The sequence below is a fragment of the Gopherus evgoodei genome, chromosome 10 (assembly GCF_007399415.2).
Source record: "Gopherus evgoodei ecotype Sinaloan lineage chromosome 10, rGopEvg1_v1.p, whole genome shotgun sequence".
Classification (NCBI taxonomy): Eukaryota; Metazoa; Chordata; order Testudines; family Testudinidae; genus Gopherus; species Gopherus evgoodei.
In genome coordinates this window covers 45,135,967-45,150,465 of record NC_044331.1, presented here as the reverse complement: position 1 = coordinate 45,150,465, position 14,499 = coordinate 45,135,967, and the positions used below count along the sequence as shown (strand labels likewise).

The window sequence follows — 14,499 nt, the reverse complement described above, 5'->3', positions numbered from 1 at the left end:
TAACCTTATGTCTGGATTTGGGGAATTTGCAGTTGCCTACCTTGACAATGTGGCCATATTCTCAGATTCATGGGCAGAACACCCGGAACACCTCCAAGCTGTCTTCCAGTGCATAAGGGAGGCAAGATTAACTGTTAAAATGTCAAATAGGCCTAAACAGGGTAACGTACCTTGGACACCAGGTGGGTCAAGAAACTATCAAGCTTGGCTGGTGTTGGTCCTGCTTTGAGCAGGGGGTTGGACTAGGTAACCTCCTGAAGTCTCTTCCAACCCTAATCTCCCATGATTCTAACCCCCTACAGGCTAAAGTAAATGCTATCCAAAATTGGCCTGTCCCTAAGTCAAAGAATCAGGTTCAATCCTTCTTGGGCTTGGCTGGGTATTACAGACGATTTGTACTACATTACAGCCAAATTGCCACCCCACTGACAGACCTAACCAGGAAAAAAGTCAAATGCAGTTCAATGGACTCAGATGTGTCAGATAGCCTTTAACCAGCTTACAGCGGCGCTTACGTCTGACCCTGTACTAAGGGCCCCGGACTTGACCAACCTCTCGTCGTAACCACAGATGCGTCTGAGTGTAGTGTTAGTAAAATTACATATTAACTCTGTTTTCCTAAACCTCCAGTAAGAAATCTCAGCTGGTGTGGACCCGACCTGACCCAGGCTGGCCAACACCATCTATGATTTCCCGTGGGGGGGCTTGATAAATGAAGGGTGGGGGGTAGCTCTCTTTCAAGGACACTCAACCAGCCAGTAGCTATAAAATTCCTCTTAGTAGCTGTTCACTAATTGCTCTACCTTTAAAGCGCTAAAAAGTCTCACTGCTATGCACAGGTAAAAGGAAGTGAGTGGGCACCTGGCCAAAAGAGCCAATGGGAAGGCTAGAACTTTTTAAAATTGAAACAAGACTCCCCTTTTGTCTCAGTGTTGTTGTTCTCCTGGGGAGAGGTGGACAGGGCAGCACCTATGCTGTAAGAGCTTGGGCCAGCTATGAAAAATCATCAGTCTCATACCTAGAAACTACTCATTTAAAACCCCCAATATGTAAGTAGATCAGGAAATGTTTAGGAAGACGGGATTGGGTTTATTCCTTTTATTTATGGCTTGTGGATTCCTCTGCACTAACCTCAGGTGCTTTTGTTTTGCTTTTAACCTTTAAAATAGACATCATGAAAGCTATTCTTGGTGCTTAATCCTTGTAATTGCTCTGTTAAAATCTAGCAATAGCCTGAGTTTCCAAATGTATTTTCTTTCTTTTTTTAATTAATAAAATTAAAATTTAGAACAACATTGGATTTTTGTGTCTTAAGAGGTTTGTGCACATGTTGTTTAATTAGCTGGTGGCAACAGCTGATTTCCTCCCCCCATTTCTCAGCTCTTTCCTGGAGGGGGGTGAAAGGGCTTGAGGGTACCCCACAGGAAGGAATTCCCAAGTGCGCCTTCCTGGGCTCTCAAAGGGATTCTATTCTTAGTTAGTGGCAGCATTTACCAATCCAAGGTAAGAGAAAAGCTGTAACCTTGGGAGTTTAATATAACCCTGGAGTGTCCAGTATTAATTTTTATTATCCTTGCGGGCTCCCACCTTCTGCACTCAAAATGCCAGAGGGGGGAATCAGCCTTGATATATGGGATTAACAAAGGGAACAAACTCTCCAAGCAGACCAGAATTTGATTGGATTAAAAAATGTGTATTGGATATCCAATACTAAATAATAAACATGAAGTTATTAAAAAAGCCATAGAGTATACAGCAAATACTACAGAAAAGAAAAAAAATTGTACAGAAAGGTAGAATTCTACAGCAGTCCTCAAAATTCTCCTACATCAGAATCATAAAACCATGTACTGGGTTGTTTTGTTTTTTCCCAAATCCTTCTGAAGGAAGCTGCCATTTAACAGCCTAACTACAACACTACAAGATACACCATGTTCCAAATTCAAAATCACAGAATATGTAAGAAAATGTAGCATTAAAATGTGAAAAAGTGCAATACAGATTGTACACTGATTTGAGTGTTTTTTTTAGTTTAACCTTAAAAAACAACAACTTTGAACAGCTATTTTATCTGTAAAAATATACTAGCCCCCACCCCAAATTCCATGGCAATATTAACATTCCCTGTGTTGTACATAAGTAATATTCACAAAGACCCACCAGCTAAGAGTACTGAATACATATGATGGCATTTCTTTGGGTATAGGTCAGAGGAAAACATACACCACCCTTACAAGCAACATGTGGATCCAAGTGTGTGTGTTTTGTTCATTAAATACAAGTTCTGTAGCTTATTTTGTCCTGAATTGTATTGACAAAGGCCTGAATATCTATTTTCAGGTGGCCTGGGGTGCTCAAATGTTGCACTTTTCACCAATGCCCCCCATACCCCACCCAAATAATAAATAATACCAGCAAACCCACTAGAAATGGCAACAGATAAGCAGTCTAGGAAAAGAAAGGAAGTCAAATCCCAAACAAGTCCCAGCTACTTTCCAGGATGATACATTGCGTCCCTTCTCAGCATCAGGAACCAAACCATAAGCCAAGAGGGTCATTTAATCCAATGGATAGAAGAAAAAGAATATGCAGTCTTATTGCTTTCTTTATTACATAAATCCTAATGTTTCCTGCTCAATATTCTGAGAGTTGCAAGAGCCAGTTTGTGCCCACTGGAAGTGCTATTTACCCATCATTAACCTGCTTTGGCAGAATAGATTTGCCATAAAAAAGCCATCAGTAAGTTCTTGTTTTCCTTTGTTCAAAAAAATGTGTATGTGAGTTCCATGGGAAGCTGCGATTTCATCAAACACTACCCTTCAGGCCAGTCACCATTGCCGAGTGTGGCACAGCCAAGAATGCTGGTGTACCACATGGCAACAAGTGTGCGAGGAAAGACACTTCACTTGCCTCCCCCTACTACTTTCTCCTCATGCAGGAATTCCCTTTTAACTTCCCTCCCACTCCTAGAGAGATGTGTGAACAGCATCTGAGTCATTAACACTGATTTTTCAACGGGTTTTAAATACGTAGAAAAATACTTTTTGCCTTGATTGTAGTTGAACATTTAAGATTCTTTTCAAAGTACTGTTTAAATGGCCTGGGACAGCAAAACTACAGGAGGGTTGATCTAGCTGAAAGAGCCTGTGGGTGGGGTTCCTCTAGTTAAAAGATCCTATGATTGGGGTTTGATTGTTTCCAAAGGCATGCTAGCCTGCTGGATTACAAGAGCTCCACCTTTCTCTGCTTCAGGACGTCAGCATATTTAAGCACCCTAGCAGTGGAGAGGTGTTGTGAAAACTGTGCACTGCTGACTGCTCTATGAGAGCTGCAATAATGCTCAATTTGCACTTAGAAGTTTTAAGACCTGTAGGATCTTTAAAATTATAGCTAACAATAAATCCAAGCACTGTTGCCAAAAGAAATGGTGATGTCATCTGTACATACGGAATCCAACTGTATAAGAGGAACTTTTAAAAAATGGTTCTAAATGACTCCCACTGCAATTTAATAACCAGAGATATAATTAAGTTACAAGAAAGGACATAACAGAAGATGATTTCATTTTCTTCAGTCTTTTAGTGAACAAATGAAGACTGGAAAACCACAATAAGGAAACCTCCCAATAGTCCCTGGATCCCCTCCCCCTTCCCCATTAACTCCCCCCCCCTCAAAGTATTGAAACTGCACAAAAAGTGACAAACAAGTCTTTCAATGTTACATTTCAATTCAAACAGATTTGTAATCTCACAGCGATGAGAGGAGAAAGTCAGGCTTTTAATAATTATAATATAAAAATAATGAAAGAGCTTACAAATAGCAATGCAGCATCCCAAATGGCCATGGATTAACTGCTGGAAGGGGATGTAATTATATGCAGAATAAAAAAAAACCAAAACAGAATACCCCACACTGGCAATGAATTTCCATACACAATAGAACAAGCAGTCAAACGTCAGTCTAGGCTGTGGAAAACAACAAGGTTTTTCTTTTTTTTTCAGATTACATTTTTTTTCCTTTTTATAAAAAAAGATAAAATAAAATAAAAACACACAAATAAACTTGTACATAAATGCGAATGTCCAACACTGAAAAGGCAGGGCAATCACACCACTGAGACAAAACCTGACCAGAAAAAGAATGTAAAGTCCATTTGATTTCCCCCCCCGCCCCTTGCTTGGACACTAGATTTCACCTGAAGTGTCCCATCCTGCATGGTCTCAGCAGGCAAACAAGACTTCAACTTGGCAATGACTTTGTTTCAGGACAAGGAGGAGAAAAGTCATCTTTTTAACCAGCATTAGCATTAATGCACCAGTTGGTTTGTTTGCTTTCTACATCTGCTCTCGTGTGCTGTCCCTCTCTTTCTCTTTACAATTCCTTGTGTTCCAAGGCTGAGTTCCAAGACTTGTGAAACTGGATTTGGAGTCATGTCCTGGTGAAGGTGTTCATGCTGTAGTGATGGCATTAAGGTCCTTCATCAGTCCTTCCAGGTGGGCCATCTCTTTGGTCAGCTCATCCGGTTCATAGTTCTGCAGGAGATTTAAGAGGGTTAATGGCTCTTTAAGGAAAAGTGGGAGGAAGCATGATCAATGACTCTGGTATACAATATGACTATAAAACATATATAGGCAAAGCCAAATTTTGATGGTTATGTCAATGCACAAATTGAAACCAACAACCATTTTTCAAATGCTGGAATTTTGCAAAAGTGATGAAAGGAGTAAGAGACAGATGGGCAAAGGGTGCACCAGAATTGGGCATGCAAACAAAACCACAACAAAACATACAGAAATCGAACCAAAAAGGGTGAATTATTGACAAATACAGTGTGATAGAGAAAAAAACACTTAAACATTTTCTGCACCCACAACACTAAGTACATCAAAGATAATGATTTGAAGCAGTGCTATGGTAGTGTCAGCTACAAAGGATTTTTAGCTATCATTTTCAAAGCTGGATGCCTAGTTAGACTGTTCACTTACCAAAAAAAAAAAAAACAAAAAAACAAAAAAAAAGTAGCCTCATTTCCAAAGATGCTGAGCATCTGTAGCTCCCACAGCCTTTGATGGGAGCTAGGGTTGCTCAACACTTTTGAAAATCAAGCCACTTTCGTTCAGGAGCCTAAATATGAATTTAGGGTCACAGGTTTAAGTGTTTTGACTCTAATCCTCAACTAATCCTCAACTATCCCCTTTTGTCACCCCCACTCTTCATCCTTGGGATGTAACATGGTTGTGCTGCATGAGATTACAGCTATGGCATTTCTAGTAGCAGTTATATCCAGGCACAGCCTTCTTTCACAACAACTGTAGGGAAATGAAATGCCAACTTGGGCAAGATCATAGCATATGAAGCAGCAGTGGCTTTCCAGGAAAGCAAACAGTGCTTGCTGGGGCTTCCCCCTCTGGTTAGTAATTCTTTGGCACATACAGTCCAGTGTAGAGGTCTAACAAAGCTCCTCTTTACCCTGCTCCTCTTTTCATCAAGACAGGTTAGGGGAAAACCAGAGGCTTGGACAACTATTCCTCCTCAGCTAACTGTGCAGTAAGCCTGGGGGAACAACATTATCCCACGTTCAAGTAACTGAGAGGCTTGTTAACTTGAGGTTCTGCTGCATTTGGTAAAATTGTCAATCTCTGCTCAGGAAGGCTCCTGGAGTGGAACAGAGGGAGTATTGCACATCAAGGCAGAAGTATACTGAGAGAGCATTACCATAGGCTTGGCTCTAACAATCACTATTTGGCCTTAAATTTATGTAGTAAGTCCTTAACTTCACCACAAAATATAAAAGGAGTTTGTCCTGGGTGAGATTTTCAAAAGGCATAAAAGACAGTTCAGAGCCCAAAGCCCACTGTCACTGGGAGTTCTAGTCTAGTCTAGTCTATATAGGTTCTTATATCTGAGTGCCTGACCTGGGTGCCTAACTGCCTTTTATGCTTTTGAAATCTCCTTCCCTATGGTTAGCATTACTTGAATGCTCTCTGCGGATATCCAGAGAGGTTTGTCATGCTGTAGTAAATGCTGCCAAGAAAGCTGTAGATACACTTACACTTTCTGAATCCTCAAGCATCCTGGTGGTCTCCTGCACATCGGGGGCGCTGGGCGCTACCACTGGCATAGGCGGTCGAGTTCTCCCTAATGTCCCGATCGATGCAGTCTTCACCGAGTGAACTGGATGGTTAGAAGCTTAAAGCAAAAATGTTACATACTCTTAGCAGTGTTCCCTATTTTTCCCATCCATGTGCGGAATGAATTTTGTTATGTGCATAAATATGGAGGTGATGTGTGACACATCACCTTCATATTGGTGCACATAACAAAATTCATGTGGTGGAGGTGAGGCCAAGAGGTTCAGAGTGTGGGAGGGGGTTCAGGGTTGGGGCAGAGGGTTGAATGCAGGGGGTGAGGGCTCCTGCTGGGGGTGCGGGCTCTGGGGTGGGTCCACAGATGAGGAGTTTGGAGTGCAGGAGGGTGCTGCGGGGCTACGGTGGGAAGAGACGACTCCCCTCGGTGCTCTCTCCCTGCAGCAGCACTTGGGATGAGGGAGAGGCGCCTCCTCCCACCGCAGGAGCTCTAGGGCTGGGGCTGCAGGACAGGCACCCCTTCCCCGACCCCAGTAGGTCTGGGCCGGGGCAGGACCACCCTGGCTGCGCCTGAGTCCAGGCCAATCCAGGGTTGGGCCGCACAACCCTGCCGGGTCTGGGCCACTCTGGGACCGGCCTGGGCCGCACTGCTCTGGCCAATCTGGCCCTGATCTGGCCACACTGACCCAGCTGCAGCAGGTCCGGGCTGCAGGCTGAGTTGGGGCCAGGGCAGGGACGCCCCTTCCATGACAGGTTGGGGGCTGGGCTAGGTGGGGGTTCCCTGAGTGCCTATGTGACACTAAATAGGCTACTGTGTGGCCACGCAATTTATATGGAACTTTGTCTCTTAGCCATAATTTCCCTGTCCAGATGGAGAAGGTGGTTATGGGAATGTCAGAAGCATTGCTACAGTGCGGAGAATGCTCTTGAATTGGCCAGATCAAAAGGGTTCTATCAGAACACAACTGTTTTCCAGTGGGTTAGAACTAGTGCTTCAAATTAATGCATGCTGGATTGAACATCCCTTTGGATTATCCAAATACCTGAAGATGAAGTTTACTGCGGTGCTTGAAAACTAAATGTATGAAATTCAGCCCAGTCTTATCTCTGGCTACCTCTCTAACATCTCTCCTTGGATGTCAGGTGAAATCTTTCCCAAAAGCATCTCCTCATTTTCCTCTTGATCCCCTTCCTCTCCTTCCCTCATCTATCTCCACTGACAACTCCACTATTCGTCACTTTATCCTCCTCCACGTGCAGGATATGCACTGTGATTTTCAGAGCTATACCATGTCATTTATCCTTCCACCCCACTCCGCTCACCTTGCTGCGTCAATAATGGTGTGCTTGGCAACGCTGGGTCATATGTGGAACCTGTGGGTGGAACTGCTGGCACTGCAAAGCTCTTCAGAGGGTGAGAGGGACGGACGTGGGCAGTAGGGAGACTTTGACCTGAATCCTCCTCCTGTGCGTTGGCCAGATAAGATGCTGTGGCACTTTCTGGCTCTTGATGGTCAGCACAACATGTCTGAGATGAGGAAGCCGGCATGGTGTCTGTGCTTGGTGTATTTCGAACAGATTCTACAATGGGAAAGTAAAAATGGGGCTTATTTTCTTTTTTCCCTCCTTTCAGCTAGGCTATTAAATATTTCCTTTTGCAGCATCCCAATAGCCACATGGGACCAAAGCAGGAGTCTTTACCAAGCGCTTTTCCTGAAGATCCTGGTTAAAGCTAGGGAAGCTTCATGTGGGAAGCTTCAAGCATCAACAATCACCTGAGCACTTAACATCCAACACTGCCCTGTTTTAAGAAATAAGTCCATAAAAATTCCATAAGACAAAAGAAAAGCAAAAAGCAAAAACCAAAAACCCAGCCATCCCATGACAGTCTAAGCTTTGGCACCAAAGGAGTCCACAGCTGACCAGAGGTTTTGCTGTCTTACAAGGTTTCTGCAGCTTATTTTCAGGCAAATAATAAACACAAGGAGAAAAACAAAATCACTCTAATTCAGATATAGATTTGGTCTATGATATTGGTCTAACAACAGTGTGTCTCAAATCTTAATATCTAAAAATGTGTATCCCATTCACATTTCCACATTGCATACCCACAAATGACTTCTTCTCCACACTCATCCTAATGTTACCTGTGTGCACTTAAATTCTTCTCTGGCTTTTTGTCTACGTTACTGTGCCTAAATAGGATGCAGCAATCACGATATAATATGCCAAGTGGTGGTCAGTCGACTATTAGAGAAGAGTTCATTTTAGTACCTAGCTCCAAAGGGAAACCATTATCAGCCCAATACCTAAGCAATCGATATGCCAAATCACAAAGTCACTGTGAAATTCTGCATCATCATCAGCTTTTGCTTAAGGAATAAACAGCATGTGATGCATATCTTAATTCTAATTGGAGACTAGAACATTCCACAACTTTGTAACTACTAAAAATACCTAGATGTTTATATTTCACCAATCATTGCGATATATAGATGAAACCAAAATCTTCTAGAGTATTATGAAGGCAGGGCAATGAAAGAGAATCTTGCATTTTTATGGCATCTCTATCCGACCTAGTCTTGCACAAGAAAATATCTTGGCTGCAAGAGCTGCTACTCCGGTAATCATTTGAATAGTACAAAAACAAACAAGCAAGCAAGCAAGCAATACCTTCTACTACAACACAATCTTTCATCTGCATATTAGCAGCTTCATGAGGTATTTGAAGCTTTGCTTATGAACTGAAACATTCCAGAAAACAACAGTACAAGCTTCATTGTTGCCTATGGTACCTTATAAGGATTCAGAACCTAACAACAGATTAGAGGAATTGCATTCATTGTATCCTACGAAGTTTAACTATTTGTGATTCTTACAGCATACACAGCAATGTTGCCTAGATATTTCTCATAGTACTGGCTGCTTTAATAGGAATACTGCAAGAATTGTACTTACAAACCACTGGGCTTGAAGCTTAAAAAACGTTATGTAGGAAAGATCAAGTTTTTTCTTGTTGTTTTAACAAACCAGGAAAGTTATTAATGTTCTAAGTGTGCACAAATTAAATGTAAACAGAGTTTCAGTTTCTATAGATGCTAAAAAAGGACACTATCCGATATCTCAGGCTCAACATTTGACCCATGCAAAATTCAGATAATGGGACAAAATATTCCTAAGTATCAAGGGGATTTTGTTCATTCTTAACTCATCACTCCATTACTGAGAAATACAAATAAAGCTGGTAATTCTTCTGTTCCATTGCTGGTCTTCAGTAGGAATGAACTAGCAAACACTATTCCCAGAGATGGGCTCTCAGTGCTGAACTGGTTATACAAAGCACATTTTTCACTGTGATGAGGTGTGGTGCAAGGTAAGTTGCAGCTGCCACGCAAAAAAAACAAACGTTAATTTTAGTTTAATTCAAAACAAGGAGACACATTGTCTAACACTGGAAAAGAAAAAAATATCAGTAGACATAAGTATGTTATTTTCTCACTTTTAAGGAGACAATAAGAACAAAGGAGACCGATCAGATCAAACTACTAAAGATGACTTGAGGGTTTTCCTTGGAACTTTGCTTTCCACATACGTTTTGCGAATAGTTCCCTTTCAAATGAATGCTACCTGGTCATTCATCTCTCACCTGTGGAATTGGCCCTGTCTGAATGGGACATGGATGTGCCAATCGGCCAAGGGTTGACCTGATGATGGAGATAGCTGCGAGTTGGAGAAGCGAGGCTGCCGGAGTGGAAATGATGGTGAGGGTTATCGAGTGAATGGATGGGATGAGCGCTAATCACAGCTGTGAATGGACACAAGACAGAAAAAAAGCTTAACATACAGATGGGCATGCACACATACAGCAATCCACTGAACCCCTCCCTTCTCCCTCAAAGGCACAGTACAAGGTAGACAGCCATTCATCAGATTGAGAAGAGAATCAAGTGGACTTATTTTAACATCAAATTCATGCTCTACCCCTAGTATAAAAACAAACAAAACCCCCCAGAAATCAGTCTTCTCACCATTTTTCTTATGCTGAAAAAACACACCACTCTTGGTCCTGCTTTCACCGAGAGTCCTCTTGAGAAAATGAGGATCAGCTCCTTTTAGAGCCTTTCTGTGTAACTCTAGGCTATAAACTTCACGCCTAATAAGGGGAATGTAAATGTGAACTCAAACTGTGAAAACCATTTCAGTCTGAGGGAATTTAATTTCCCAACAAACATGAGCAAGTATTACAGTACCTTTGGTTAATTAAATAATGTTAGACAGATAGTGACAAGCACAGGACGGGATGCAGAAGATTCTGCTCATAATCAGCAGAATTCTCATCCAATACATTCAAACTGGAGGCCTTTTTTTCTCTCTACACTTTTCTTTCTGCTTGAGAGACATGAATACTTGAATTTCTCAAGAGGGCAGCATTTGTATGTCTTACATTCTCCCCAGCTTGACATTAACAGGAAAGTAAGGGTTTCTACAACTGCAAGTTCACACCACACTCCAGAATTTGGAGGGCTGTTTTACACAGGATTTGGTTCTTATGCTAGGCTCAAACACTAGATTACTCACGAAATGGCCCAAAAGAAAGTTGGAGGGATATGCTGAAGGTCAGGGCTCATTGCTAGCACCATAATTAAAGAATAAGAAAACTGCAATCAGTTACTTACCCAAACATGAAGTTGCCCAGACCTATTTGCCTCAAAAACTCCCCTTTTAGGAGTCATACATCCTGAATCTTTTAAAGTAGTTCGGCTAGGGCCGCCTGCCTCACTGTGTGCAAGTTTGCACACAAAGTATGGTTAAAAAAAAGACTGAAACCCCTGCTTCCTCCATTCCTATTCACCTGTTTGGATAACAGTCTCTGAGTTGGGGAGGGTGTGAATTTGTGGAGGCAATGTATTCAGAGATCTGCAGTTATAGGGAGTAACCAACCTCTTTTGCACAAAACTGCCTCTGCAGATTCCAGTTCTTGGAACTTAACCAGCAGTACAGGCCTCTTCAGAACCAGGAGACTGGCTAAGAAGAGACTAATTAAAACAGCATCCCTGAAACACTAATCTAATCCACCTATTTAATGGCAGCCTTTCAAGTATTTGAAAACTGCTATCGTGTCCCTCCCCCTTAACCTCCTCTTTTCCAAACTAAACATACCCAGGTCCTTTGGCCTTTGCTCATATGGTTTATGTTCCATCCCTCTGATCATCTTTGTCACTCTCTTCTGGATCCTTTCCAGATTCTCCACACCCTTTCTATATATTGGCAACCAAAACTGGACACAGCACTCCAGCTGAGGTGTATGTAAACTGACTGCTCAAGGAAGTCTGAGCTTAGGACAGGCGGGTGCTGTGACGCTTTACTACACAGTTCTGTCCAGCCTTCATCTGGAATTCCCCCTTCTGGAACTCCATTTCAGGTGTACACACGCCCCATGTGCCTTTGATCAAGGTTTTTCGTTAGCAGAGCCCATTTGGCCTGCACACATACTCCAGACAGCCTCATGCCCTATGCTGAGGATATACAGAGCTGTATGGGTGAATGACCCTTGTTTCCTTCTCTATGGTAAAGTCCTGCAAGACAAAACTCTGAATCAGAGGGGAAGGAGGGCAGATAGTGGAGCACCCAGAGGGACACGCATCTCAAAGAACTCCAATTACTGCACAAAGTGAGTAACCTCTTCTTCTTCAAGTAGTGTCCCTATGAGTGCTCCATTTCAGGTGATTCCCAAGCAATATCATTAGAAGGAGGAAGGAGCTTCAGAGCTGGATCTAACACTGAAGATAGAATTGCAATGCCAATCAAAACCTCTGAACTAGATGTATGAACCAATGCATAATGTTTAGAGAAAGTATGAACTGAGATCCAGCTTGCAGTTCTACAGATTTCAACAACTGGAACATCCTTCAATATTCCCACTGAGGTAGACTAGGACCTTGTTGAATGGGCAGAAAGAAAGGAGGATGCTGAATGCTGGCAGCCTCATAACAAGAGATAATATACCCCGAGATTCATTTTGACCGTTTCTGGATGAAAACTGTGGATCCTTTGGATCTGTCCAGAAAAGAAACAGTCTGGGAGACTTTCTAAACAGTTGGGGTCTGTCCAGATAGAAGTTAAACACACTTTTAACATCCAAGGTATGGAGGATAGTTTCCTCTCTAGTCTGGTGTGGCTTTGGAATAAAAACTGAAAGATAAATAACCTAGTTAATATGAAATTTAGAAGATATTTTAGGAAGAAACTTAGGATGTGGCTGTAATTAAAACATTGTCCTAGAAGAAAAATGTGAAAGGAGGATCTGCCATTGAAGTTTCCATTTCTCCAACTCTCTGGCAGAAGTGATGGCCACCAAAAAAGCCTCTTTCACTGATAGCTCAAATAGAGAACACATAGTATCTCAAAGGGAGGTTTCATAAGGGAATTAAGAATCAAGTTTAAGAGTGGGCCCTTTAATTTGCAGAAAGCCATTAATCAATCCCTTGATGAATCATGCTGTTGTCGGATAGGCAAACAGTGAGAATCCCTCTACCAGTGAATGAAAGGCTGTGATAGCCACCAAGTGAAACTTGATGGAACTCAGAGAAACAGTTATCTTTTTTTAATTTCGACAGATAATTGAGAACAGCAGAGAGGAAAACTGCACCTGGGCACACCAGTGGTGGAATCTTTTCCATTTTCGATGTTAAGTGTTTCAGGTAGATATCTTCTTGCTCTTTAACAATACCTGATGTACTTCTGCTGAAATCTCCAGCCCCAAGAAGCATCAGGGAGCCAAGCTCTGAGCTGAAGCATTCTCAAGTTGAGATGAAGAGTCTAACTGGAATCAAAATGTTTGGAAGTCTCAATGGTGGACAAGAAATGAGGTGAATCAGGTAAGGATAACACACGTGTCTCTGCCAAGCTGGTACAACTAGAATAATTCTGACTTTGTCGTGTTTAATCTTGTTCAACACACTGAGGATTGATGGTTTTGGGAGTATACCTTAAGAAGATCTCTTGTCCAAAAAATGAGGAAGGTATCTCCTAGGGATTGGGACCCAGCCCATATCTCAAGCAGAATTTCTTGCACTTCCTGTTGGTGGTGATGGCAAAGTCCACCTCTGGAAGCCCCCAAGTGAGAAGAATATGTCTGAGAATTTGAGAGTCTGAGTCCCAGTTGGAATCTAGGGAGTGCCTGCTCAGATCGTCAAACGTGTTTTGTATGCCTGGAAGGTAACAGGTTGAGATGAGGGTGTGATTGTTTATATACCAGCTATATACCAGGCATATTGCTTTACAAAAGTACAAGTCATAGCATTGAGGACAACTTCTCTCCGATGTCTGGGGGCTTATTTGAAACCTGGAGATGAGGTTTGTTAGGGTCATAAACCTGTCAACAGGTAGGTAAGCCCTGGTTGTTACAGCATCCAGAGACATCTCTATGAAATGTATCTACTCTACTGAGGTCAGAATGGGTTTTTCCACACTGAGTTGAAGACCTAACCTGTAGAAAGAGACATGGTTATCTGCACTGCAGAAAGCACTTTGTGGTAAAATGAGTCCTTAAGCAGCCAATCATCGAGGTAAGTGAAGATGATTACTCCTAGCTGTCATAGGTGAGTGGCTACCACTGATATAACCTCTGAGAAAATCCTTGGTACAGAGAAGAGGCTGAACAGAAGCAATCGATACTGGAAGTGATCCTGGTTGACTATAAAACAAAGAAACTTCTTGTGAGGGGGTGAAATGCAATGTGAAAAAAAATGCATGTTGAAGATCAAGGGCCACAAACTAATCCCTGGGATCTAATGATGGAATTATAGCTGTGAGAGTCACCATCCTAAATTTATGTGATATGACAAAGGTGTTTAGAAGTCTGAAATCTGATATCGGTCTCTATACCATGTTATTTTTAGGGATCAGAAAATACTTGGAATATAATCCCTTCCCCTGTGGTGGACTAGAGCTGTATCTATGGCCCCTATGTGTAAAACAGAGATGACTTCTTGTCCCAATAAATGGTCATGAGATGGGTCCCTGAAAAGGAATGGAGAAGGAGGATGGTGGTGCTGGTGAGGGGTTCAAACTAGATAGAGTAATCTGATTTTACAACCTTTATGACCTAATTGTCGGATTTAATCAGCTCCCCAGGTCAAAAGCCAGGAAAATCAATCTCTAAAGGGTGGCAGGTGGGTAGGCTGATGAAGCTGAAGATTCCCAAGGTGGGGAAATTCTGGGCCATTGACAAAACCATGAAAATTGACACTTGGTCGCAGATTTAGGTGGTTCTGTAGATCTATCACAGGTAGAGAGTTAGACTGGTCAGGATTTCTGTGTGGTTTGAGTTCTACTAAATTTCCTCTGCTTTGCAGGTGTGTAAGGCCCTGCAGTCCTTCAAGGTAAGAAGAGATTCATTGGTAGAATCTGA

At 42.2% G+C, this 14,499-nt stretch overlaps 1 protein-coding gene across 10 annotated transcripts in view; it reads right to left on the bottom strand.

The window, feature by feature from the left end:
• Positions 1–1,720: 1,720 nt before the first annotated feature.
• Positions 1,721–14,499, bottom strand: part of NEO1 (neogenin 1) — a 559,154-nt gene continuing 546,375 nt past the window's right edge. For 6 of the 10 annotated variants that reach the window (XM_030577723.1, XM_030577724.1, XM_030577725.1 and 3 more), the window contains 4 exons: positions 9,733–9,891; positions 7,410–7,667; positions 6,053–6,189; positions 1,721–4,532 (listed from right to left, as the gene is read on the bottom strand). In XM_030577723.1, coding sequence (XP_030433583.1) covers positions 4,449–4,532; positions 6,053–6,189; positions 7,410–7,667; positions 9,733–9,891 — 638 coding nt within the window. In that variant the 3' untranslated portion in view covers positions 1,721–4,448. The remainder of the gene's footprint in view (positions 4,533–6,052; positions 6,190–7,409; positions 7,668–9,732; positions 9,892–14,499) is intronic. The other 4 variants (XM_030577726.1, XM_030577729.1, XM_030577731.1 and 1 more) reach the window with 3 other exon arrangements.